We start from the raw sequence: 27,878 nt of genomic DNA on the forward strand, positions 1-27,878 counted from the left end.
ATTCTGTTCTGAATGTATAAATTCAAGGTCAGATTACGCAGAGAGAAGTGGATAAAAAGGGAATCACTGTACGTTCCATTTACTCGGGCTCAATTTGGGTCAGTGTCCCCCCCCTCCCCTTGTAGAATCTATGCAGACACATTGAGGCGGTTCTGGCGGCCCAACGCCCAATTAAAGACACATTTTTTCAGTTACCTGTACATCCCCCTAGCTTTCAGAATAAGTATTGACCCAAATACATTTTAAGAACAGAACCATTTATTGAAAAGGTGCAATAAGAAAACATTATTGATAAGACACTCAAAATGCAGTTTAAGCAATCCATATGCAAACAATGACTCAAATCAAATAAAGTATTGCGAATTCCCAGTGCAAAAAATTCTTACAACTAATTTCCAGCATATCAGGACATTAATGATTTTATGTTAAACAGCATAATTCAAGCACTACGGTGAAACCAATTGTTAATGATTTAACTCAAAATATTACAGATATGAATTACTCTCCAGTCCGTCACGTAGCGATGTGATAAAATGGAGACATGATTATTGGGGCCATGATGTCTACAAAAACCAGTTGGACAACTTGAATCAGATGTCTGGTTAAACAATAGGCCCTATTATAAATTACTCATTGCCCATGAAAACACAATGGGATGAACACATGCAAATTAAATTACAGGTAGTGCGGAGCGCTTAAAATTATAGTAAAGTAATATGAATAATGGTTAATAAATGTTAAGCAGTAATGGGCAGTCACTACCAACATTGGACTTTCATTCATGGTTAGAGTTTGTGTTACAGCACAGGTCTTATTTTCACAATTTGGACATTAATTCACTTTGCAAAGCTAATAAACATGTGAGCAGCATTTTGTATTCCTAGTTGAATTAGTTAGGGAGCGTAAACAATGTACAAACTTTTTTTACATTTGAATTTCAATAGCTCCTTGGTCATGTGACCTGACTTCAAACAAGGTTCAGAATGTACACTCAGTGGGCCTACACATTGCACACCCTTCAGTTGGTCCACTTTCATCAAACGATTTTACATTAAGTTGCCTGCTCTGCACCCCTGAAGGACAGTGTCACACACACCTATTCACTTGGGCCTTCCTGACCTCCAGGCAGGCCCCCTATTGACCTGATGACCTCTGATTCCTGGTCTCTAGGCCTATACTCTCTGCCTGCCCTCTCCCTGGGCCTTAGTGTGGATCGCTTACTCCCTGGAACTACAGACCTCCACACCTACTCTCCCTACCCGGTCAACACCCCTTTCCCTTGGCTTACTCCCTGGAATTACTAAAACGTCTACAGTCCCGCTGTCGAAACAGGCTCTGTGCACGTGGTAATTCAAAAACAGGCTCTGGGTGATCCGCCCGCTTTTTCTGCTGTCCCCACACCAACATCCATGGCCTGAGTGCTCGAGGGCTGACTTTCAATAGATTGCAGCGAGTGAGCTGCTCTGCTACATACAAATCCCTGGGCATGGATGGTACTACCCACAGACGTAGGCCTCCCTCCCCAGACAAGCTGGAGATACCTCTCCCCACTTCGTAGGGCATGAGCCAGATCCATGCAATGCCCTATCACTGCAGGGCCATTGGGTCTAGTCTCCTCTACGCTCACTAGACTTGAGGCGACCTCGCCACCTACAATGCGTGGGGCAAGCGAGCGCCATAGCTGGAGAGATCCGCGAGAAGGGCCCGGCGCGCTTCGAGTTGCCGCCACCAATCCCCCACCAGTCCACCTTCAGCCCGCCGACGGACACCATCCCAACGAATCCCAGCACGCAGCCCCTTGCGAGACCACAAGATGGACCACACAATTAAATGGTGGTGAGAGGGTGACGGAGGGACTGCTCCCCCAGCCGCGGTTCGAGCCCAGCCCCACTTCGCACCCCAGCTTGACGGAACCAGCCCTTAGAGCCAATCCTTATCCCGAAGTTAGATCTTTTTTGCCAACTTGCCTTACCTACATTGTTATAACATGCCAGAGGCTGTTCACCTTGGAGACCTGCTGCGGATATAGTAAAGGAATATTGCCCGGCGTGAGATTTACACCCTCTCCCCCAGACTTTCAAGAGCCAGGGAGAGCTCACCGAATGCCGCCGAAACAGCAACGCTTTCCAGGGCTTGGGCCCCTCCCTCGTGGCAAACCCATTCCAGGGCTCCCGCCAGCTTCTCCGGGATCGGCCGCATTACCGCACTGGATGCCTCGTGGCGCCCGTCTCCACCAGTCCATGGACATTCTGAAAGTAGTTTGAGGTCAGTCTGTCACATTACCAAGGAGAAATTGAAATGATAAAGTTTGAAAAATTAAATGTAAAATCGTGTGAGAAGTAAATGGATAAACTAAAGAGTGTGCAATATACAAGGGTAGTCATTGGACATTCTGAACCTTGTTTGAAGTCAGGTCACATGACCAAGGAGCTAATGAAATTAGACCATTTACAAAATTCATGTAAAATCTTGTGAGATTAAAATGGACTAACTAAAGGGTGTGCAATGTGTAGGCCCGCTGAGTGTACATTCTGAACCTTGTTTGAAGTCAGGTCACATAACCAAGGACCTATTGAAATGTAAAAAAAATTATAGATAATTTAAAATAGTGCGAGATGTAAATTGACACACAAAAAAGTGCGCAATGTGTGTCTATGCCATCAGGTCAGCTAGAACCAGTTTTGAAAGTTTTAGGAGTAACGGTTAAAGAACTATTGAAAATTTGAAAAATGTGATTTGTCACGGTTGACCGTTCCTAACTGCGATTGCTGGATGTAAGGAAAACTACAGGCGGATATCCGTTGAATATCCAACCTGAAGCTGTCGTTACCTTGGTCGGAGTGACTTGTTTGATGGGAACTCAGTGGGGGACACTGCACTCTAACTTACAGGTATCATACTGTATTTATATTGTAATATTTTTTATTTTGGGGGAAAGAAAACTTAACGAAAACTTTAAAAAATAAGGTCTAAACCTCAGAGGCAGTTTTAAAAGATCAGAAAGAGGGCAGTCACACTATTAGATACATGTAGCTTTTTCAGCAAATAAATGAATTACTGTGCCTTAAATTGAATCTAACAGCCCTAGGCACAAAGCATGACAGGCTTGTTAGTAGTACATGCCTCTGACATAGAGCAAAGCCTTTACCAAGACTACCATGATGTTAAGGCTTCTCCAAGTACCATGACAATCACCACCAGAGGAAATTAATAGTATTCTTTATCAAATGACTTGGTAGAAGAATGCGCAGTGCAGTTGGCCAAAATCTGTTCCTTGGAAAGAATGAAGCACAAGCAGTCCTCGGGTTCAGTGTCACAATGATCATTATTCTCCAAGTGGAGAATCAAACAAGCATGACACATCCAGCGGTCCACATTTTGTAAGAATGCTGGTTAGGTGACTTGGACCCATGAGTACAAGTAGTATTTGAAAACATTAAAAAAGCCATTTTTGTCCGAATGCAGTAACCAACTTCATTCACAAGCTTAGGAATACTTACCATGACAACAGTTGACTAGAAGACTAGATAACCTTTGTCCTCCCCAGTAAGTTTCTGTGCATTTTTGGTGTAAGATCACAGTCCCCTTTGAAGGAAAAATCTTGAAAAAGATTGCACTAAAAAGGAGTCTAGTGTTCCCTTTTCCTGCATCCCCCACCAGAGGGCAGAGCTGGGAGGCATTCAAACAACATCTTCACTCTCCCATGAATCCTGCCTACGGTGGAGTTTGTACTTTTGTCAAGATTCAATCTCATTGTGAATGTGACTGTAGCCGTCGGAGGGATCACGTTGCCGACAAAGCACAGCGAGCAGGAGGACGATAAGGAGGAAGAGCAAACAGCCACAAACTGCTAGTCCGATGACCACCTCTGATGATTGGACCAGAGAAAGACACAGTAGGTATGTCAAACACACATTATTAGTCGTTCCATGCCAAATCAGCAAGCCATGACACCCACCATCTCAGATTGTTCTGAAGTAGTTTCTGCAGTTAAAAATGTAAGATAAGCATTCCTGCAACTTTATTTTGTTGAAATATAATTTGATTCTGAAAAATTCAGCTAATTGCACCCAAAAATCGGCCATTTTAATTTGATTGGATTCATATAATATATAAAAATAATATAGTACCCAACATATGATTTGGTCCAAACGTCTTCCTACCAATGTGTAAAACATGAGAAATCACCCCCATAAATAGTATTGAACTGCAGCTTGAATATTGTTTTGTCATTATATGTAATCCCAGTGAATTTAGTAGTGTACTTCCCACCAGTTCAGGTAAATTAGTCATTAAAGTTATTTGTTTTATGTCCCATCATACATAATGGTATTACCAGGAACTCAGTACATCCTTAACTTACTCTTGAAAGTTGTAATAGTAGAATGCACAAGGTGCAATTTCAAAATCGGATAGAGCATTATCAGCTTTGCTCTTGTCAGTTATATATAATATATCTTGTCGAGAGAGAGTATATATATATATATATATATATATATATATATCTATCTCTCTCTCTCTCTATATATATATAGATCTTGTTGGTGGAGTCTCCCACCAACAAGAGGGGTGTGAACAGTGCTTATGTCCATAGAAATAGATTTGGCACTCACATGCGCAGGGGGGTCCCAAAAAGTTTGGGAACCCCTGCAATAATACATCTCAAAGAAAAACGTATTCTGTTGGGGTGGTATTGGGGTGGAGGGGGTCTATAGGTGGCTTTTGACAATTGTTTTGAATATCTTACTCATTGATAGGAAGAAGTTTGGTCCAAATTGGATGCGAGGTACTATATAGAATATATGTATAGGAAAAATGGCCAATTTAGGTGCAATTAATTAGGTTAATTTCTCAGAGATCAAATTACATTTCAACAAAATAATGTTGAATGAATGCTTATCCGTTTCTAACTACAGAAACCGTTTCAGAACAATCTGAGACGGTAGGTTTCAAAATCCTCTTTCTTTGCACCATTTTAATTAAAGAGATACCTTCAGGATTTTGGCAATGAGGCCCTTTATCTACTTCCCCAGAGTCAGGTGAACTCGTGGATACCATGTTTATGTATCTGTGTCCAGTATGAAGGAAGTTAGAGGTAGTTTCGTAAGCCAATGCTAACTAGCGTTAGCGCAATGACTGGACGTCTATGGGTAATGGTGGTTTGCAACTTCCTTCAAAATACACAGCGACAGAAAAGCCACAAGTGCATCTGACACTGGAGAAGTAGATAAACGGCCTCTGGCAAAATCCCGAAGTATCCCTTTAAAGTGGAATAACCCTTATTTAACACATTCTATTGCTTCGAGGCTCTTTTTCAAACGGCCCATGTTACTCCCATCATACCTGTATCCTTTGTAGGAGACTCAACCATGCACTCCTTGTCCCAATCCTCTGGGATGGATGGTTTGGTGAGGCGCACAAAGTCCTCCAGGGGGCAGAAGAGGTCACAGCTAGGTATAGCCAGTTGGTAAGGCGCTCTTGTGGTGTCATTGCGATAAAACATGGCCACTGTGAATGATCTAGATGGGATAGACTCCTATATTAGACTGACAGCACATCTCAATCAGATATAAGCACCAGTCAAAAGTTTGGACACCTACTCATTCAAGGTATTTATTTGTACTATTTTCTACATTGTAGAATAATAGTGAAGACATCAAAACTATGAAATAATCCATATGGAATCATGTAGTAACCAAAAAATATAAGAATATATTTGAGATTAGCCACCTTTCCTTGATGACAACTTTGCACACTCTTGGCATTTTTTCAACCAGCTTCATGAGGTAGTCACCTGGAATGCATTTCAATGAACAGGTGTACCTCGTTAAAAGTTCATTTGTGATATTTCTTTCCTTCTTAATGCGTTTGAGCCAATCAGTTGTGTTGTGTCAAGGTAGGGGTGGTATACAGAAGATGGTCTTTTACCAAATAGGTCTAAGTCCATATTATGGCAAGAACAGCTCAAATAAGCAAAGAGAAACAGTCCATCATTACTTTAAGACATGAAGGTCAGTCAATCCGGGATAATTTCAAGAACTTTGAAAGTTTCTTCAAGTGCAGTCACAAAAACCATCAAGAAGACCCAGGGTTACCTTTGCTACCGAGGATACGTTCATTAGAGTTTCCAGCCTCAGAAATTGCAGCCCAAATAAATGGTTCAGAGTTCAAGTAACAGACAAATCTCAACATCAACTGTTCAGAGACTGTGTGAAATCAGGCCTTCATGGTCAAATTGCTGCAAAGAAACAACCAGTAGTCGTAGAACCTTTTTTGGTTACTATATGACTCCATGTGTTATCTTCACTATTTTTCTACAATGTAGAAAATACTACAAATAAAGAAAAACCCTTGAACGAGTAGGTGTTCAAACATGACTTGTACTGAATTTTTTATTTTGACCAAACGTTGCTTATCTAAGCCAATTCACAAGATAACACAGTATAATGTAACTACACACAGTTTGGTATAGCTATTAACAAGGGTCTTATTCCATCACAGTACAACCTACCCGTTGTCCTCCTGATAGAGTTCAAATATGTGGCAGGAGGCATAGGGTGGCTGCTTTCCATTGAAGATACTCAAACTTGACTGCAGAGCCACAATGGTGGTGTCATGCTGAAAAGTAACAAAAGACTCATGCATTCGGCACATTTTGCCATGGGGCGTAGAGAAAATGTGGCCGTTTTACATTTGCTGCAATTCTACACATTTTGCCATAAGAGAGAAAATGTTTGCAGTTGTTAATATGATAACTGATGCGCAATGGCCCCACCCGGACAGTAATTTGTCCATGCTTACAAGTTTAGTTAACTTTCAATCCACCCCAAAAATGTGCTGACATGGGCTAATTGAGTGACAGCTACAAAAATGGGGGCCACCAGTTGCCCGTCCCTGCATTAGATGAACAATTTGCAGCAAACAGTCCAAGGAATCCACGTAAAAATGAGATCATGCACAAGATTTAAGCTTACCGCAGAGAGCATCATCATCTTCAGACGGCGATTGGAGTCAGGACGTGCAGACTCCGAGATGTTATTTACAATGCTACCCAAGAGGACACCTATTTGATGGAGTAGTAAAAGCCTATAGTTAGCAGTTAAGTAGACAATGAGAAGATTTACCATCTCTTATCTCATTCCTATTGCCATTACATGAAACATCAGCTGACGTCAATGGTGGTTGTGGGGCTAGTCTTCATCTCGATGATGTGCAAAGTAGTTTAATCGTTTGAGATGAGCGTACTAAGCGAAAGATGTATGAATGCATATTCAAATCTTTAAATCGCTTTCATATTTGAGGGCCATATGATGAAATGCAATAACTAAACAGAGTGGCTGCAAATCCAATTTATCTGGACCCCTCTTCCTGACAGCTGAAGGTCCCAAAGCTTCTGCACATGTGCGGGATCCTCTACTTTACACACAGCCTGTACTCTACTCGTAGAGCACAGGCTTCTCTGGCAAATGGTGCTTATCTACTAAAGTAAGATCAAAGCTGAATCAATGTCTGCAAGAGCGCATAATGATGGTATTATATTCAATTCTGTTATGTAGAATACTATTGTATAACATTACTGTAAGACAAACACCACCTCATTGTGCAAACGGTCACATTTCTCTCATGTGGCCAAAACCCAACAGCACACACAAGACAAAATGTGTGCTTTGACTGAAATATGTTAAAACAATATTCTCAAAAAAATGTGCTCACTGTAGGCTACTTCAAGAAGATCTAAATGCTTATCCCCATGAATCTGATTGAGATCAAATGGTTGGTATGCAGATGCTGCTTGGACGTTTCACCAGTAAAACCTGAATAATTATGATTTCATGATTGACAGAGAAAAATAAAAAAAGGGAGGGTGACCACAAATATTTGCACGTAAAGTAGAGGTGACGAAACATGAGCAAAATGTGATTCGGAATCTTCAGGGCCCATTTTTTTTTTTTTAAGTTATCCGGATTTCGGCAAATCGGATAAGAATAACGCATTAAAATAGAACAGGAGTCTCCATTCATCTGTTCTATTCATTCTATACATTTAAACCTATCAGACAGGTGAAATACAGATAGAACTTTTGGGGGAAAAAAAAAAAAAAAAAAAAAAAAAAACTGGGCCGAGGTGTGGGGAAAAGGAAACCAGGGAAGTGGGACGGGACAGTTACCTCCGACAGCAGCCATGGCCATCACTAAATAGCACATGCAAAAGGAAATGTAGATAGCTAAGCTGAAACACGTTTCTGCCCTTCCCATTCTGACAGTACCTCCTTGGAGACAGCTTTTCTCCTGATGCTTGTAGACCTCAAACAGGATTTCAAAGCCAAAGTCTTTGAGCTTCCTCAGATCATCCATGATCTCAGGGGTCACCCAGTCAGGAGCGGTCTTGTTGTGCCTTGCCTGAAATGCCATATATGGAGAACAAAAACCCCCAATATGCTCATGACACTGAATCAAGGTGAAACTACACAACAATGTTAGTAAGATAATAATACCATTCAATCTACATGCGTCCGTCTCTAAAGTAAAATAGTATGATACTGCTACCATACAGTGTAGAACAGCCAATAAAACAAGGTTAACAATATAACCACCAATGAAATTAAAGTAGGTATAGGCAACATTTCTTGATATACAAAAAAATAGTTTTCATCTGGCCGGAGACAATGAATGACCACATTGCTGCCTTTGTGTCTCCCCAGCCCTTCCCAAATGTTTCTACATGGCAGGTTTATTTCAGCTGACCTGAGTAAAGCATGACTTCCCTCACGTCGCAACGGTCACAAGGCTGAGTAGCCACAGGGTCACAGTTCTGTTTTCACTTCCATAAACCACTGTGGTTCCTTCACTAGCTAAAACATTGGCTGTAGGAACATTTCACATCCTAACTTAAAAGTTTAACATGGACTCAATCTGCATGATTTATGGCAAACTGTACAGTGGAAATTCTGTAATGTTTCGCAAAATATTCTACATTGATAGTAAGCAAAGTGATACAACTATAAGGAATTATAGCCAAACTCAGGACCCGGTCAAAGAATTTGTAGAAATCCAAATAACTCATTGTAAAGGGTTTAAAACACAGTTTCCCATTGTTTGTTCAATGAACCATAAACAATTAATGAACATGCACTTGTGGAACAGTCATTAAGACACTAACAGTTTACAATTAAGGTCACAGTTAAGAAAACTTAGGACACTAAAGAGGCATTTCTACTGACTTTGAAAAACACCAAAAGAAAGATGCCCAGGGTCTCTGCTCATCTGAGTGAACGTGCCTTAGGCATGCTGCAAGGAGGCATGAGGACTGTAGATGTGGCCAGGGCAATAAATTGCAATGTCCGTACAATGAGACGCCTAAGACAGCGCTACAAGGAGACAGGACGGATAGCTGATCGTCCTCGCAGTGGCAGACCACGTAACAACACCTGCAGAGGATCGGTACATCCGAACATCACACCTGCGGGACAGATACAGGATGGCAACAACAACTGCCCGAGTTACACCAGGATCGCACAATCCCTACATCAGTGCTCAGACTGTCCGCAATAGGCTGAGAGAGGCTGGACTGAGGGCTTGTAGGCCTGTTGTCTGGTGAGGACCTGCCTTACATCACCAGCAACAACATTGCCAATGGGCACAAACCCACCGTCGCTGGATCAGACAGGACTGGCAAAAAAAGCTATACACTGACGAGTTGCGGTTTTGTCTCACCAGGGGTGATGGTCAGATTGGCGTTTATCGTCGAAGGAATGAGCGTTACACTGAGGCCTGTACTCTGGAGAGGGATTGATTGGGAGGTGGAGGGTCCGTCATGGTCTGGGGCGCGGTGTGTCACAGCATCATCGGACTGAGCTTGTTGTCATTGCAGGCAATCTCAACGCTGTGCGTTACAGGGAAGATATACTCCTCCCTCATGTGGTACCCTTCCTGCAGGCTCATCCTGACATGACAATGCCACCAGCCATACTGCTCGTTCTGTGCGTGATTTCCTGCAAGACAGGAATGTCAGTGTTCTACCATGGCCAGCGAAGAGCCCGGATCTCAATCCCATTGAGCACATCTGGGACCTGTTGGATCGGAGGGTGAGGGATGGGGCCATTCCCCCCAGAAATGTCCAGGAACATGCAGGTGCCTTGGTGGAAGAGTGGGGTAACATCTCACAGCAAGAACGGGCAAATCTGGTGCAGTCCATGAGGAGGAGATGCACTGCAGTACTTAATGCAGCTGGTGACTGTTACATTTGACCCCCACTTTGTTCAGGGACACATTATTCCATGTCTGTTAGTCACATGTCTGTGGAACTTGTTCAATTTGCCTCTCAGTTGTTGAATCTTGTTATGTTCATACAAATATTTACACTTGTTAAGTTTGAAAAGAAACGCAGTTGACAGTGAGAGAACATTTCTATTTTTTGCTGAGTTTATTATAGGTAATACACTGCTTACCTCACAGAACAGGGTGTCATGGACACTCCAAACAGTCTCAATGGTGGTGTTCGTCAGACCAGTTTTCTCCCGTACCATCGCTATTAGATCCTGTAAAAGCAAAGGATCAAACAATGATAATCTAGACAAGGGGCATTCAAAGTTAAGATTGTCGACACAGCTTTGACAGCTCAACATGTGTGGTTGGCAAGTGATGGGAGAAGAAATTCAAAACAAGGTAGAAACAAGGCAACGGCAAACATGTTGTCCCCCACAAGTGATGCTGCACCCCCCTAGGCCAATCCGTGCAATTTTGAAAATGATGGATCTCTAAGGCAAAACGCATCATTCAGCAAAGTTTTGTCAATATCGGGCCAGTGCTATCTGAGATATCACAGGGGTTAGCTTGATTCATATCCCTGAACATGTGTGCCAAAAGATCAGACGGAGTCAAATAGATTCAGCGATATAAACATGTGCCCACTCTAGCACCACTGTGTTCGATATGAATGTTCTTGTACATGTTGTGTCTTGACAGTGTTTGCAATGTGTAATAAATTGTTACAACAAATATCCTTGACTGATTTACAGTGCATTCATAAAGTTCAGACCCCACAACTTTTTCCACAATTTCTTACATTACAGCCTTTTTCTAAAATTGATGAAGTAGTACCCCCTCAATCAATCTACACAAAATACCCATAATGACAAAGCATTTTGTGTTGTTGAAATGTTAGCTAATTTATTAAAACTGAAATATCACATTTACTTAAGTATTCAGACCCTTTACTCAGTACTTTGTTGAAGTACCTTTGGCAACGATTACAGCCTCGAGTCTTCTTGAGTATGACGCTACAAGCTTGGCACACCTGTATTTGGAGAGATTCTCCCATTCTTCTCCGCAGATCCTCTCAAGCTCTGTCAGGTTGGATGGGGAGCATCGCTGCACAGCTATTTTCAGGTCTCTCCAGAGATGTTCGATCGGGTTCAAGTCCGGGCTCTGGCTGGGCCACTCAAGGACTTTCAGAGACTTGTCCCAAAGCCACTCCTGCGTTGTCTTGGCTGTGTGCTTGGGGTCGTTGTACTGTTGGAAGGTGAACCTTAGTCCCAGTCTGAAGTCCTGAACGCTCTGAAGGTTTTCATCAAGGATCCCTCTGTACTTTGCTCCATTCAGCTTTTCCTCAATCCTGACTGGTCTCCCAGTCCCTGCCACTGAAAAATGTCTCCACAGCATGATACTGCCACCCCCATGCTTCGCCGTAGGGATGGTGCCAGGTTTCCTCCAGACGTGACGCTTGGCATTCAGGCTAAAGAATTCAATCAGACCAGAGAATCTTGTTTCTCTCATGGTTGAGTCCTTTAGGTGCCTTTTGGCAAACTCCAAGCGGGATGTCACATGCCTTTTACTGAGTTGTGGCGTCCATCTCGCCACTCTAACATAAAGGACTGATTGGTGGAGTCCTGCAGAGATGGATGTCCTTCTGGAATGTTCTCCCATCTTCACAGAGGAACTCTGGAGCTCTGTCAGAGTGACCATCCGGTTCTTGGTCACCTCCTTGACCAAGGCCCTTCTCCCCCGATTGCTCAGTTTGGCCGGGTGGCCAGCTCTAGAACGAGTCTTGGTGGTTCCAAACTAATTCCATTTAAGAATGATGGCGGTGGTTCCAAACTAATTCCATTCAAGAATGATGGAAGCCAAGGTGTTCCTCAGTACCTTCAAATGCTTCATAAATGTTTTGGTACCCTTCCCCAGATCTGTGCCTTGACACAATCCTGTCTCAGAGCTCTACAGACAAGTCATTTGACCTCATGGCTTGGTTATTGCACTGTCAACTGTGGGACCTTATATAGACCGACCGGTGTTTGCCTTTCCAAATCATGGCCAATCAATTGAATTTACCACAGGTGGACTCCAATCAAGTTGTAGAAACATCAACGATGATCAATGGAAACAGGATGCATCTAAGCTCAATTTCTAGTCTCATAGCAAAGGGTCTGAGTAGTTATGTAAATAAGGTATGTGTTTATTTTTAATACAGTTGCCAATTTTCATTATGGGGTAGTGTGGAGATTAAGGATTATTTAAAAAAAAATAATTCTCATCCATTTTAGAATAAGAATAACATTTTAAAAATGAGGACAAAGTCAATGGATCTGAATATTTTCCGAATACACTGTATATGCATTTATGAGCCAGACCATGCCCATGTGAATGTTTACTGGTCAATAGCGGCTATGTTGTTTTAGGTACTAGTCTGGAAAGTATTGCATTGAGAGACCTTTGTCCATAGATGCCACATATGAAGTTTTGTGAAGATCGGCCAGTCGGTGCCAGAAGAGGAGCGTTTTTAGTGTTTTTCTAAATAGTGGAAAATCCACCATGGCGGGTGGCACCTATGTTGAGAATTTCATGACTTTAGGTCAAGCGGGGTTAGGGGCGTGATGAATCTAAAGATGAATTGTGAAGACTCAAACCATAGCAGACAGTTAATGATAAGGTAATCACATTTCATAAGAATAAGTCTCGAGCCTCATTAACCAGTCATCACCTTAATTCCAGTGCCACTTACTTTGTATTGGAATGTCATGTTGAGGTACTTTTCTGTGCGTTCAGTCTCAATCATGAGGATTTTATAACGAGGGCAACCCGGAATGGGAAATGACAAAAACTGAAATAGACATTTTAGATGTGTACATTAGTATGGAGGTAGCCAATAACTTATTATTTAAAACAAAATCATATTCAGAATTCCTTTATTTTGTGGCTGTTGTCCATCTTTGGATATCACCCAAGACCTCATCACCCTGCTCACCCTCTCCTCATCCAGGGGTACAGTGTGAACAGGAATAGGCTGCCACTCCAGTGATGGGTTGAAGACCTGTGACCCATTGGGAGGGTACAATCCTGCCAGGTTGGCCTCTGCACTCATCAAGGTCCGGTCATAGTCTGTGCTCCTCACAGAAATCTAGACAAAGAACACTAGGAGGGGTAGTGGTTATCATTGAAACAAAATACTTCCTTTTGCAGTTCAGTGGCTACAGCCTTGAGCTGGTTTTACTTGGAGTTTTCTTCTTAAACCTTTATTTAAAAAGGCAAGTCAGTTAAGAACAAATTCTTATTTACAATGACGGCCTACCCCGGCCAAACCCGAGCGACGCTGGGCCAATTGTGTGCCGCCCTATAGGCCTCCCAATCACGGCCAGATGTGATACAGCCTGGATTCGAACCAGGGAATGTAGTGACACCTCTTGCAATAAGATGCAGTGCATTAGACCACTGCGCCAGTCAGGAGCCTAGTGCATTTTTGGAAGAGTCCACAGTTTGTTTAACCTGGGCAATACACATGATCCAATTTGCATTTCTAACTTAAATGAGTCTGTGAGACCATCATAGTTTCAACAAGGAACTAAACCATAAATTACCTCATGTCGGTCATAGGTGTCATTTAGAAAACCCTGATAGCGTTTCCGCAGCACCTGTCCCAGCTCAAAGTGCTGCCTCATTCCTTCCTGTAGAGATCCCAGAAATGGTGTGCTATTAGTACAGCAAGAACCACACCCATCAGTGCATCAGGATTCTTCCTCATGCTTGGGTACCAGTTTGTTTGAGGGATCATTCCACTCAGTGTCATGCTAAACATTGCTTTCGCATGACACTGAGTACAAAGAGTTGCAAAACAGGTTCTGGATTTCAGGCTAGTGTAATTCAGTACTTGATCATTTTTTTAAAACTTTACCTGCGAGAGCTGTCCAAAGCCCTGTGGCCAAGAGCTCTCCTGGTAGCGATCAGTGGGGTAGGCTTTGACTGGGGATCGGTCACCATGGCGGTAGAGCTAAGTAAAAAAAAAAAATCCCAAACATTTCATTCTAGGCAAGTGACAAACTGGTTGGACTAGCCTTTCCCATGTCCAGCACAAGCAGGATCCTACACCACAATTAGGCTAAACTCAATCAATGTGTATTTTGTCTTGCATTAACATAGCAACAATCCAGTGTTGCTGTTCATCCAATAATTTCTCCCTTCTTTGTGACCATATGTCAGCTAGTTAACGTTACGTGAAATAGTCATTGGGGTCACATAGTAGCTTGTACAGCCCTAAAAAAAAACAGGCAATCAGTGAAACCATATTAGTTTAACGTTATCTAGGTAACGTTACACAGCACTAACTGTCCAGACTCGATAACGTTTACCAGGCTAGCCTATAGCAAAACAATGTTGCTAGCTAACGTCAGTTCCTCTTCTGGTAACATTACATATTCCAGCTAGCTATGTTAGATAGTTAGAGTTAGTAAGTAGCTAACTTTGCCAGTTCACTTATTGTGTAACATTTAAAGAGAAGAATGACCATCAGAGACGACTGCGTATCAAGCCAGTTTACGTTAAAACGAACACGACACACCGCTAGTTAGCACACACAAGTTAACGCTAGCTGGCGAACTTCAGCTAAACAAGTAAACCGTATGATTTTTATTTAACCAGGTAAGCTAGTTGAGAACAAGTTCTCATTTACAACTGCGATCTGGCCAAGATAAAGCACAGCAGTGCGACAAACATCAGAGTTACACATGGGTTAAACAACCGTACAGTCAATAACACATAAAAAAACATCAAGTCTATATACAGTGTGTGCAAATGACGTGAGGAGGTAAGGCAATAAATAGGCCATAGTAGCGAAGTAATTACAATTTAGCAAATTAACACTGGGGTGATAGATGAGCAGATGGTGATGTGCAAGTAGAAATACTGGTGTGCAAAAGAGCAGAAAAGTAAATAAAAACAATATGGGGATGAGGTTGGTAGATTGGGTAGGCTATTTTACAGATGGGCTATGTACAGCTGCAGCGATCGGGTTAGCTGCTCAGATTGCTGATGTTTAAAGTTAGTGAGGGAAATATAAGTCTCGAGCTTCGGCGATTATTTTCTAGCTAACAGCATACTCACCACCGTTACAAATGTCAGTCTTCTGTCTCCAACAACTTTACCTAAAACAGCGAACATTGTCAATAGAAGCAGTACAGTGGAGTCCATTGTCAACGTCCGGTTACTTGAACACATTAGCTATATAATACAACCTTCAAAATATATTTGTAAACTTCTTCTTCGAGGAGGTTTAACGGCGGTTGGCATCCAATATGTTGCATTACCGCCACCTACTAGACTGGAGTAAAACTCCCTTATACTTTGCTTGAAATAAATAAACAAACAAACAAATACCCTACCATTTAACACTACACTCACAAAACATTTTTAAAAATGTAATAAAATTAAAACACCACCACCCTACTCCACTATTTAACCCTCCTATTGTGTTCTTTTCATGTTAACTATTTCCGTGTTCCCGGTCCAAAATGACCACCCCATTATAGCTGATTATAAATCCATAATAATACATAATCACATAATGATCTTTTTATCAATTTAAGTTCTTGTGAACATTACAAGTTTTGAACTTCTATGTGCTATTTATGGTCTGTAGGCCTCATTGATCTGAGCTCATACAACTCGTTTTTGAGTAAGAAAAAGCATAATGTATGGATTATTTTGACTATAACAAATACTCAGATGAAAGATAGTGCTATTTATCAGACTATTTTGTGTCAAAGTTTGACAAGGACTCTCTCCTCCTCACCAGTGTCACGATCAAAGATATGATCAAGAGCCTCACATACAGTATATTGTTCGGTCATTGCACTGCCACAGAATGAATTGGGAGCAAGGCCTCAAAAAAGCTATATATATATATATATATATACACCAGAGCCTACAGAAAAGTTCTATATATTATTGAAACAATGTTGCGATTGTATGTGAGAATGCCAACAGTTGTGGTTCCCGTTTGGGAAACGGATTCTATTGGGGAAAGGTTCTTGTGGGGGTTGCCTTGGAAGCGTGTGCTCAAACACACATGTATGTGGGGGTCTGGGAGAGGAAGTGTTTTCATCTGATGAATGTGCCTGAACTCAATTTCATACACTAATTGTAGTCTTACCCATTCATTTCTAATGACCGGTTATTTTGACCGGCAACACCACAGGTGTACAAAAGTTAAATAAAAACACCCAAAATGTAATGAAAATCATCTAAATGTATTTGTGTGTTCAGATGGCCTGTGTGGACACAAGACAGATTAAATGAACTAAATTTTTCAGAGAGAAAACTTCCGTTCAATTCGACCGGAACACAGCAGGAGGGTTAAATGTATTTAGTCCTACCTCATGCCAATAACCTGAAGGGATGGGACATCACCACTTAACACACCCTGTAACTCTGATGTCAAGTCTCACACCCAAATCTCTCTGCTATGGACAAAGACCCTACCTCATGGACTTCTCCATTGATTCAAGATGCGTTCTGTTTCTCTGATCCTACTCTACCCTTTTCATGCTATTTAACTAGGTTGAGGCTTTGATTATTTGTTTTAAACAGGTGTAGACTAACAGTGAAATGATTACGTACGGCCCTTGCCGAAAATGCAGGGAGAAAAATGTACTAATATAAAATATCAAGAGGAATAAATACACAACGAGTAACGATAACTATATGGCTATATACACGGGGTACCAGTACCGGCTTATTGTAGAGTTCTAGTGGTTATTTGTAAATAGGTACTCTGCCAATGTGGGTAATAGAAATAAAAGATACAATCAGTTCAAAAACATATCTTATTAATGGGGCATCAAAATGTTTATTCAACAATAATGTTACGTATAAATACATTGAAAAGCAATTTATAATTGATATTTTAATATCTGAAATAGTTTAATTTCCATTCAGTTGATGTCCCCCAGGCTGCTCCCCGTCAGGGGTCTGATGATTTTTAAAACAAAATAGGCTCTTCAAATGCATCTGTACATTGGTAGATGTGCTGTACATTGTTGTAAACAATTATTACACTACTATATACTCTTATTGACTGTTATAAACAAGCATTACATTATAAATGTGTGGTTCTGTAAAGGATGGCGATTGCACCGCAATGGTTGTGAGTCCGATTCCCTGCCCCCCGTACGTGAAATGTAAGCAGAAATTACTGTGTCGCTTTGGATAAAAGCAGTCATGTCACGCCCTGGTCTTAGTATTCTGTCTTCTCTTTATTATTTTGGTTAGGCCAGGGTGTGACATGGGTGATTTATGTGGTTTGTTTTGTCAAGGGGTATTGTAGTTTATGGGATTGTGTTTAGTTAAGTAGTCTAGGAAAGTCTATGGTTGCCTAGAGTGGTTCTCAATCAGAAGCAGGTGTTTATCGTTGTCTCTGATTGGGAACCATATTTAGGCAGCCATATTCTTTGGGTATTTCGTGGGTGATTGTTCCTGTCTTTGTGTTTGTTGCACCAGATAGGGCTGTTTCGGTTTTTCACGTTTCTTGTTTTGTATATTTTTCATTAAAGACGTATAAAGATAACCACGCTGCATTTTGGTCCTCCTCTCATTCACCAGAAGAAAACTGTAACAAGTCAGGGTAACTTGGTTAACATGGCTGTGTAACAACATTGAGATCCCCTCTGGAACCAGAACTGACTTCAGATTTACTGATCCGATAGACCCACAACTACTACACACACGTATGTGGAAACCCCTTCAAATTGGTGCATTCAGACATTTCAGCCACATCCTTTGCGGACAGGTTTATAAAAATAGCCATACCAATCTCCAGAGAAACATTGGCAGAAGAATGTCCTTATTGAAGAGCTCAGTGACTTAACGTGGCACATCATAGGATGCCACCTTTCCAACAAGTCAGTACATCAAATTTCTGCCATGCTAGAGCTGCCCTGGTCAACTGTAAGTGCTGTTATTGTGAATTCGAAACTTCTAGGAGAAATAACGGCTCAGCCGCGAAGTGGTAGGCCACACAAGCTCACAGAATGGGACAGCCGAGTGCTGAAGCACATTAAAATCCTCTGTCCTCGGTTGCAACACTCACTACTGAGTTCCAAACTGCCTCTGGACACAACGTCAGCACAATAACTGTTCATCTGGAGCTTCATGAAATGGGTTTCCATGGCCGAGCAGCCACAGACAAGCCTAAGATCACCATGAGCCGTGCGAAGCGACGGCGAGTGGTGTAAAGCTTGACACTATTAGACTTCTCTGGAGTAATGAATCACGCTTCACCATCTGGCAGTCCGATGGACAAAGCTGGGTTTGGCGGATGCCAGGAGATCGCTAAATGCCCCAAGGCAGTGTCAACGCTACAGCATACAATGACATTCGGGAAGATTCTGTGCGTGCACAAAGCGAGGTCTATACAGAAATTACAAAAGCTTGTTGAGATAGTTGGAATAACTTGACTGGCCTGCACAGAGCCCTGACCTCAACCCCATCGGAAAAAAAATGAAAAAGTCAAGGGTTCTGAATACTTTCCGAATGCACTGTATACAGAGACATCAATACTATTATGGCAACAGTATTGGAAAGGGGGATACCTAGTCAGTTGTACAACTGAATGAATTCTGCTGAAATGTGTCTTCCGCATTTAACCCAACCCCTCTAAATCAGAGAGGTGCGGGGGGCTTCCATAATCAGCATCCATATCTTCAGCACCCGGAATGCATTCAGTGTGTTAACTGCCTTGCTCAGGGGCAGAACAAGAGAGTTTTACCTTGTCAGCTCAGGGATTCTATTCAGCAACCATTTGGTTATTGGCCCAACGCTCTAACCACTAGGCTACCTGCCACCCCAATGCTAATGTCTGTTGTGGAACTATTATTTTCAATGTTCAAAACCAGAAACAGAAAAGGCCTGACAAATTATTAAAAATACAGAAACAAATTAAAATGCAAACACCTTCCCCACTGAATGATGAGTTCTGTACTCACTGTAAAAGTGTAGGATGGCAATAAAATAAATACAGTCTTTCAGTCTTCAGGACTGTCCAATAGCGTAGGGAAAGAATCTTTTTTTTTTAAATCCATCATTCTTGCCAATGTAGATTAGTCGAACAAGTCAGAGTTTAACGTTGTAATACTGTAGCAACTTTTTGACAGAAGGTTGTACGAACGGGGCTTTAGAGGAAAGACATGATAGTGAAACCTCTCAGCCTTCCTGTTCAATGTCCTCCATGAACTTCTTGACCTTGAACAAGTCCTCCATGTTGACTGTGGGTCTCCTGAAGGATAGTGAGCGCAGCATGTCAGACTGGAGGGCAGAGGGACACACCGAGAGGATGAACAAAAGCATGAGCACGGTTCAGCAATTACACTAATCTGAGAGACAGACGTGCATGTTGAAACAGCATGTTCCAGTATGTTTGTGAGCAGTGAATGTGAATGTCAGTGAACATAGGGAGTGTGTGTGGCAGCCGGGTCCCCAGGCGAGCACGGGGTTGGTCATCCACCTTTAATTGACTGCTGGCACGGGACGGCCCTCACACCTAGAGTACCATCACAAACAACAAACTCTTACATCTCCTCAATAGTAGAGAAAGCGATACACCTTCAGTGTGGTTTACAAGAGTCGACTGCAATAGAGTTCCTATATCATGTGTATAAATTACTTTTTTGAATTGTGTGGTTGACTGCACTTTCCTGACAGGCTGCATGAGGGTATTTCATATGATGCTAATGTCGGCCCCAGAGTAGCCTTCTGTCTTTTTTGCGAGCTTTTCAACCGTAGCCCCAGGACCTCACACAGGAGCAACGGACACCCTGCCAGACCAGTGAGACACCCTCCCAGACCTGCAACACACCCCTGTGAAGGACCTGCACCGAGACCACAGCAATAACCAGCCACACCCCAACCAGCTAAGACACACAAAGAAAACCCTTGCCACAATATAGAGGCCCCCCATATCAGACCTATGGCTCTTCTGCCTACCCCATGCCCCCACCCCTGCAGCAAGGACCTCAACATGACAGCAGGACATATGCCCAGGCCGTGAGCAGAGCAACACTATAACCCCCACTATTACACCCCCAAGCCCTATCCTGCGACCTTACAGGTATGTATATCAAATGCTCAACATGCTCTGCTCACAGCTACTGTGAAGTTCCGGGCCTAAACCACACAAAAACAATCCTAGACACTATGGAACACATAGCTTTTACTATCTCATCCTGGAATATACAAGGTCTGAGGTCATCTGCCTTTGGCCTAAAGCGCAGGAACCCAGACTTCAAAGGAATTGAAAATACAGACATTGTCATTCTACAAGAAACATGGTATAAAGGAGATGGACACACTGGTTGCCCTCTAGGTTAGAGAGAGCTGGTAGTTCCATCCACCAAACTACCAGGTGTGAAACAGAAGAGACTCAGGGGGTATAATAATTTGGTATAGAGCAGACCTAACCCACTCCATTAAATTAGTCGAAACAGGTAAAAATGTTCATCTGGCTAGAAATTAATGAGGAAATAATCTCAACATCGAAAAATGCCCTCATGTGTGCTACCTACATCCCCCCAGTAGAATCCCCATCCTTTAACAATGACAGCTTCTCCATCCTAGAGGGGGAGATATACAATTTTCAGGCCCCGGGACATGTACTAGTCTGTGGCGACCTGAATTCCAGAACCTGACACTCAGCACACAGGGGGGGGACAAACACCTACCTGTAGGTGACAGCATTCCTTCCCCCATATGCCCCCCATGACAACATAACCAACAAAAATGGGTCACAACTCCTGCAGCTCTGTTGGATGCTGTGTATGTACATAGTCAAATGGTAGGCTTCGAGGGTACTCCTATAGTAGGTATACCTATAACGCATCTCTTGGCAGTAGTACTGTCGACTACTTTATCACTGACCTCAACCCAGAGTCTCTTAGAGCATTCAGTCAGTCCACTGAAACCCCTATCAGATCACAGCAAAATCATACTCTACTTGAACAGAGCTTTGCTCAATCAAGAGGCATCAAAGCCAAAGGAACTGAATAATATTAAGAAATGCTATGGAAGGAAGGTAGTGTGGAAATCTACCAAAAAACAACTGGGCAGCAACAAATTCAATCCCTTCTAGACATTTTCCTGGACAAAATGTTTCACTGTAATAGTGAAGGTGTAAACTTGGCAGTAGAAAACCTAATAGTATATTTGACATTTCAGCTTCCCTATCAAATCTAAAAATTCAAGCAGACAGCCTAAGAAAATTAACAATGACAAATGGTTTGATGAATCAAATCAAATGTATTTATATAGCCCTTCATACATCAGCTGATATCTCAAAGTGCTGTTCAGAAACCCAGCCTAAAACCCCAAACAGCAAGCAATGCAGGTGTAGAAGCACGGTGGCTAGGAAAAACTCCCTAGAAAGGCCAAAACCTAGGAAGAAACCGAGAGGAACCAGGCTGTGGGGTGGCCAGTCCTCTTCTGGCTGTGCCGGGTGGAGATTATAACAGAACATGGCCAAGATGTTTAAATGTTCATAAATGACCAGCATGGTCGAATAATAATAAGGCAGAACAGTTGAAACTGGAGCAGCAGCACGGCCAGGTGGACTGGGGACAGCAAGGAGTCATCATGTCAGGTAGTCCTGGGGCATGGTCCTAGGGCTCAGGTCCTCCGAGAGAGAGAGAAAGAGAGAATGCACACAGGACACCGAATAGGACAGGAGAGGTACTCCAGATATAACAAACTGACCCTAGCCCCCGACACATTAACTACTGCAGCATAAATACTGGAGGCTGAGACAGGAGGGAATGCAAAATGAAGAATGAAGAATGCAAAAACCTAAAAAAGAAACAGAAACTTATCCAACCAAAAACAGTGGGGAGAACAAGTATTTGATAACCTGCAAAATCGGCAGTGTTTCCTACTTACAAAGCATGTAGAGGTCTGTAATTTATATCATAGGTACACTTCAACTATGAGAGACAGAATCTAAAACAAAAATCCAGAAAAATCACATTGTATGATTGTTAAGTAATTCATTTGCATTTTATTGCATGACACAAGTATTTGAAACATCAGAAAAGCAGAACTTAATATTTGGTACAGAAACCTTTGTTTGCAATTACAGAGATCATATGTTTCCTGTAGTTCTTGACCAGGTTTGCACACACTGCAGCAGGGATTTTGGCCCACTCCTCCATACAGACCTTCAGGTTTCAGACCTGTCACTGGGCAATACGGACTTTCAGCTCCCTCCAAAGATTGAGTTCAGGTCTAGAGACTGGCTAGGCCACTCCAGGACCTTCAGATGCTTCTTATGGAGCCCCTCCTTAGTTGCCCTGGCTGTGTGTTTCAGGTCGTTGTCATGCTGGAAGACCCAGCCACGACCCATCTTCAATGCTCTTACTGAGGGAAGGAGGTTGCTGGCCAAGATCTCGCGATACATGGCCCCATCCATCCTCCCCTCAATACGGTGGTTGTCCTGTCCCCTTTGCAGAAAAGCATCCCCAAAGAATGATGTTTCCACCTCCATGCTTCACGGTTGGGATGGTGTTCTTGGGGTTGTACTAAACCTTCTTCTTCCTCCAAACACAGCGAGTGGAGTTTAGACCAAAAATCTAGCTTTTTGGTCTAATCAGACCACATGACCTTCTCCCATTCCTCCTCTGGATCATCCAGATGGTCATTGGCAAACTTCAGACGGGCCTGGACATGCGCTGGCTTGAGCAGGGGGACCTTGCGTGCGCTGCAGGATTTTAATCCATGACGACGTAGTGTGTTACTAATGGTTTTCTTTGAGACTGTGGTCCCAGCTCTCTTCAGGTCATTGACCAGGTCCAGCCGTGTAGTTCTGGGCTGATCCCTCACCTTCCTCATGATCATTGATGCCCCACGAGGTGAGATCTTGCATGGCGCCCCAGACCGAGGGTGATTGACCGTCATCTTGAACTTCTTCCAATTTTCTAATAATTGCGCCAACAGTTGTTGCCTTCTCACCAAGCTGCTTGCCTATTGTCCTGTAGCCCATCCCTGAGTTATCCCTGATGTCCTTACACAGCCCTCTGGTCTTGGCCATTGTGGAGAGGTTGGAGTCTGATTGAGTGTGTGAACAGGTCTTTTATACAGTTCAAACAGGTGCAGTTAATACAGGTAATGAGTGGAGAACAGGAGGGCTTCTTAAAGAAAAACGTACAGGTCTGTGAGAGCCGGAATTCTTACTGGTTGGTAGGTGATCAAATACTTGTCATGCAATAAAATGCAAAATAATTACTTATAAATCATACAATGTGATTTTCTGGATTCCGTTTCTCACAGTTGAAGTGTACCTATAATACAAATTACAGACCTCTACATGCTTTGTAAGAGGAGAACCTGCAAAATCGGCAGTGTATCAAATACTTGTTCTCCCCACTGTAGAGACCCAGAAAACCTGAGCCTACGCCTTCACTACGGTGAATCACTAAAACAATACAGAAATACACTATGGAAAAAGAAGGAACAGCACGTCAGAAATCAGCTCAATGAAACTGAAGAAGGCATAGAATCTAACCACTTCTGGGAAGATTGAAAAACACTAAAACAAACATGAATGAGTTATCTATCCAAAGCGGAGATGTATTGATAAACCACTTCTCCAATCTTTTTGGCTCTATAACAGAGAACAAACAGCAACAACATATACATTGTCAAATACAAATCTTAGAATCCACTATTAAAGACTATCAGAACCCACTGGATTCTCCAATTACATTGAATGAACTACAGGACAAAATACAAACCCTCTAACCCAAAAAGGCCTGTAGGGTTGATGTTATCCTCAATGAAATGGTAAAATATACAGACCACAAATTCCAATTGGCTATATTTAAACTCTTTAAAACATCCTCAGCTCTGGCATATTCCCCAATATTTGGAGCCAAGGACCGGTTACCACAATCCACAAAAGCAGAGACAAATTTGACCCCAATAACTACAGTGGGATATGAGTCTCCAGAAACCTTGGGAAAATCCTCTGCATTATCATTAACAGCAGACGCGTACATTTCCTCAGCGAAAACAATGCACTGAGCAAATGGGCTTTTTACCAATTACAATACGATAGACCACTTATTCACCCTGCACACCCTAATTGGCAAACAAACAAACCAAAGGCAAAGTCTTCTCATGCTATTGTTGATTTCAAAAAAGCTTGCGACTCAATTTGGCATGAGGGCCTACTATACAAATTGATGGAAAGTGGTGTTGGGGGGGAAAAAATATGACAGAAAAGCCATGTACACAAACAACAAGTGTGCGGTTAAAAATTGGCAAAAAAACAGGCACATTTCTTTCCACAGGGCTGGGGGGTGAAACAGGGATGCAGTTTAAGCCAAACCCTCTCCAACATACACACACATATATATCAACGAATTGGTGAGGACGCTAGAAAGGTCTGCAGCACCAGGCCGCACCCTACTAGAATCTGAAGTCAAATGTCTACTGTTTGATGATCTGGTGCTTCTCTCTCCAACCAAGGAGGGCCTACAGCAGCACCTAGATATTCTGCAGATTCTGTCAGACCTGGGCCCTGGCAGTAAATCTCAGACAAAAATAATGGTATTCCAAAAAAAAGGTCCAGTTGCCAGGTCCACAAACACAATCTAGACACCTTTGCCATAGAGCCCACAAACTATACATACCTCAGCCTAAACATCAGCGCCACAGGTGACTTCCACAAAGATGTGAGCGATCTGAGACACAAGGCAAGAAGGGCCTTCTATGCCATCAAAAGGAACGTAAAATTTGACATACCAATTAGGCTCTGTCAAAAAAAATACTTGAATCAGTTACAGAACCCATTGGTCTGGGGTCCGCTCACCAACCAAGAATTCACAAAATGGGACAAACACCAAATTGAGATTCTGCATGCAGAAATTCTGCAAAAATATCCTATTTGTACACCGTAAAACACCAAACAGACCCCCAAGACAGCAACACAATTAGACCCAACCAAATCATGAGAAAACAAAGATAATTACTTGACACATTGGAAATAATTTACAAAAAAACAGCAAACTAGAATGCTATTTGGCCCTAAACAGAGAGTACACAGTGGCAGAATACCTGACCACTGTGACTGACCCAAAATTAAGGAAATTTTTGACCCCGAAGGCAGACCTGGCTCTCAAGAGAAGACAGGCTATGTGCACACTGCCAACAAAATGAGGTGGAAACTGAGCTGCACTTCCTAACCTCCTGCCAAATGTATAACCATAGAGACACATATTTCCCTCAGATTACACAGACCTACAAAGAATTCAAAAACAAGTACACTTTTGATTAACTCCCATATCTATTGGGTGAAATACAAGTGTGCAATCACAGCAGGAAGATTTGTGACCTGTTGCCACAAGAAAAGGGCAACCAGTGAAGAACAAACACCATTTTAAATACAACCTATATTTATGTTTATTTATTTTCCCTTTTGCACTTTAACCATCATTACAACACTGTATGTAGACATACGACATTTGAAAGGTCTTTATTCTTTAGGAATTTGTGTAATATTTACTGTTAATTTTTTTATTGTTTATTATCTAGTTCACTTGCTTTGGCAATGTAAACATATGTTTCCCATGCCAATAAAGGCAGTTAAATTGAAAATTGAAAGAGTGAGACAGAGAGAGAGAGCACGCTATAGGGAGAAATACATTAAGGTAGAAAGAGAGATATTTCTATTTATTTACTTTACTACTACTTGCATTGTTACAACACTGCATAGCCAATACAATACTTGAAATGTCTAGATTCTTTTAACACTTTTGTGAGTGTAATGTTCACTGTGATTTTTTTTTCTTTTTTCCCTTGTTTAATTGTCTTTTGTTTCTTGTTTATTTCTTTTGCTTTGGCAATGTAAACATTGTTTCCCATGCCAATAAAGCCATTAGAATTAAATTGAATTGAAAGAGAGCCCCTGCGCTCCAACTGACTCCGACAGTTGACTTGACTATGTTAAGATGGCGCTGAAGAGGATGGCTGACGTTTTACATGCCCGTAACCAATTGTGCTATTTTGTTATTTTTTAGCGTTGTTTGGAACTTATTTTGTACATAATGTTTCTGCTACCGTCTCTTATGGCCAAAAATAACTTCTGGCCATCGGAACTGGGATTACTCACCACAAACTGGAAGAAGCTTTTACCTTTAACAAGTCTGATGAGAAAGATGTACCGCTCTCCCGGGAACAGGCCCAGATCCCCATCATTTGTGAGAAGAAAAGACAGATGTCACGGTTGTCGTCTGGAGATAGAGAGGAGAACCAAGATGCGGCGTGGTAAGTATTCGTCATTTTAATGGGAAAACTGACCACTACAAAACAACAACGTAACAATCGCGCTGACACAAACACTACACATAGACAATCACCCACAATGACAAAACAGGCTACCTAAATATGGTTATCAGAGACAATGACTAACACCTGCCTCTGATTGAGAACCATATTAGGCCAAACACAGAAACAGACAAACTAGACATACAACATAGAATGCCCACTCAGATCACACCCTGACCAAACAAAACATATAAACATACAAAGCAAACTATGGTCAGGGCGTGACAACAGAGAAAAAGAGGATGCAAAGCATCTGTATTCGAGCGAGTAAACTCCCATCGCCATCAATTATACTTGCTAACATGCAATCATTGGGAAATAAAATTGATGACCTACGATTATCCTACCAACGGTACATTAAGAACTGTAATATCTTATGTTTCACCGAAAATATAGAGCTGGAGGGATTTTCAATGCACCGGCAGGACAGAGAAGCTACGTCTGGTAAGACGAGGGGTGCGGGTGTGTGTCTTTCTGTCAAAAACAGCTGGTGAGCGATGTCTAATATTAAAGAAGTCTCGAGGTATTGCTCGACTGAGGTAGAATACCTTATGATAAGCTGTAGGCCGCACTATCTACCAAGAGAGTTCTCATCTATATTATTCGTAGCCGTCTATTTACCACCCTAGACCGGTGCTGGCACTAGGACCGCACTCAACCAACTCTATAAGGCCATAAGCAAACAAGAAAATGTTCACCCAGAAGCGGCGCTCCTAGTGGCCAGGGACTTTATTGTGGGCAAATTTAAATCAGTTTTGCCAAATTTTTACCAGCATGCCACATGTGCAACCAGAGGGGGGAAAAAATCTAGACCACCTTTACTCCACACACAGAGACGCATAAAAAGCTCTACCCTGCCCTCCATTTGGCAAATCTGACCATAATTCTATCCTCCTGACAGAAGCAAAAACTAAAGCAGGAAGTACCAGTGACCCGCTCAATACGGAAGTGGTCAGATGACGTGGATGCTGTGCTACAGGACTGTTTTGTTAGCACAGACTGGAATATGTTCCGGGATTAATACAATGGCATTGAGGAGTATACCACTTCAGTAATCGGCTTCATCAATAAGCGCATCGACAACGGTGACCGTACGTATATATCCCAACCAGAAGCCATGGATTGCAGGAAACATCCGCATCGAGCTAAAGGCTAGAGCTGCCACTTTCAAGGAGCGGGACACTAATCCAGACGCCTATAAGAAATCCCATTATGCCCTCAGACAAACCATCAAACAAGCAAAGCGTCAAT

General features: G+C 42.2%; 1 protein-coding gene across 5 annotated transcripts; it reads right to left on the reverse strand.

Moving 5' to 3' along the window:
- Nucleotides 1-236: 236 nt before the first annotated feature.
- LOC112232261 (lysosomal acid phosphatase) lies at nt 237-26,635 on the reverse strand. Of its 5 annotated transcripts, XR_002950621.2 has the most exons (12): nt 26,436-26,632; nt 14,164-14,259; nt 13,850-13,936; nt 13,240-13,392; nt 12,997-13,095; nt 10,448-10,537; nt 8,267-8,399; nt 6,975-7,063; nt 6,512-6,618; nt 5,344-5,519; nt 3,501-3,868; nt 2,118-2,249 (listed from the first exon to the last, which is right to left on the reverse strand). XR_002950621.2 is itself a non-coding variant. In XM_024399109.2 (11 exons), the coding sequence occupies exons 1-11, from the start codon at nt 26,580-26,582 to the stop codon at nt 2,056-2,058; spliced, it is 1,371 nt and encodes a 456-aa protein (XP_024254877.1). In that variant the 5' UTR covers nt 26,583-26,635; the 3' UTR covers nt 237-2,055. The 5 variants fall into 5 exon arrangements, 4 of the variants coding, with proteins under 4 accessions (XP_024254877.1, XP_024254879.1, XP_024254880.1 ...); XM_024399109.2 differs by lacking the exon at nt 3,501-3,868 and having other exon boundaries at nt 237-2,249; nt 26,436-26,635; XM_024399111.2 differs by lacking the exons at nt 3,501-3,868; nt 26,436-26,632 and adding an exon at nt 15,369-15,525 and having other exon boundaries at nt 237-2,249.
- Between the last annotated feature and the right edge of the window lie 1,243 nt (nt 26,636-27,878).

The sequence above is a fragment of the Oncorhynchus tshawytscha genome, linkage group LG12, assembly GCF_018296145.1.
Source record: "Oncorhynchus tshawytscha isolate Ot180627B linkage group LG12, Otsh_v2.0, whole genome shotgun sequence".
Classification (NCBI taxonomy): Eukaryota; Metazoa; Chordata; class Actinopteri; order Salmoniformes; family Salmonidae; genus Oncorhynchus; species Oncorhynchus tshawytscha.

What these genes read in the sequence shown, in the direction of transcription:
- LOC112232261 (XM_024399109.2), bottom strand. Translation starts at nt 26,582, where the DNA reads ATGACGAATACTTACCACGCCGCATCTTGGTTCTCCTCTCTATCTCCA. An exon ending in ATGACACCCTGTTCTGTGAG is followed by an intron (nt 8,400 to 10,447) that starts GTAAGCAGTGTA and finishes ATGGCATTTCAG; the next exon opens with GCAAGGCACAACAAGACCGC. An exon ending in AGATGATGATGCTCTCTGCG is followed by an intron (nt 6,619 to 6,974) that starts GTAAGCTTAAAT and finishes GTTACTTTTCAG; the next exon opens with CATGACACCACCATTGTGGC.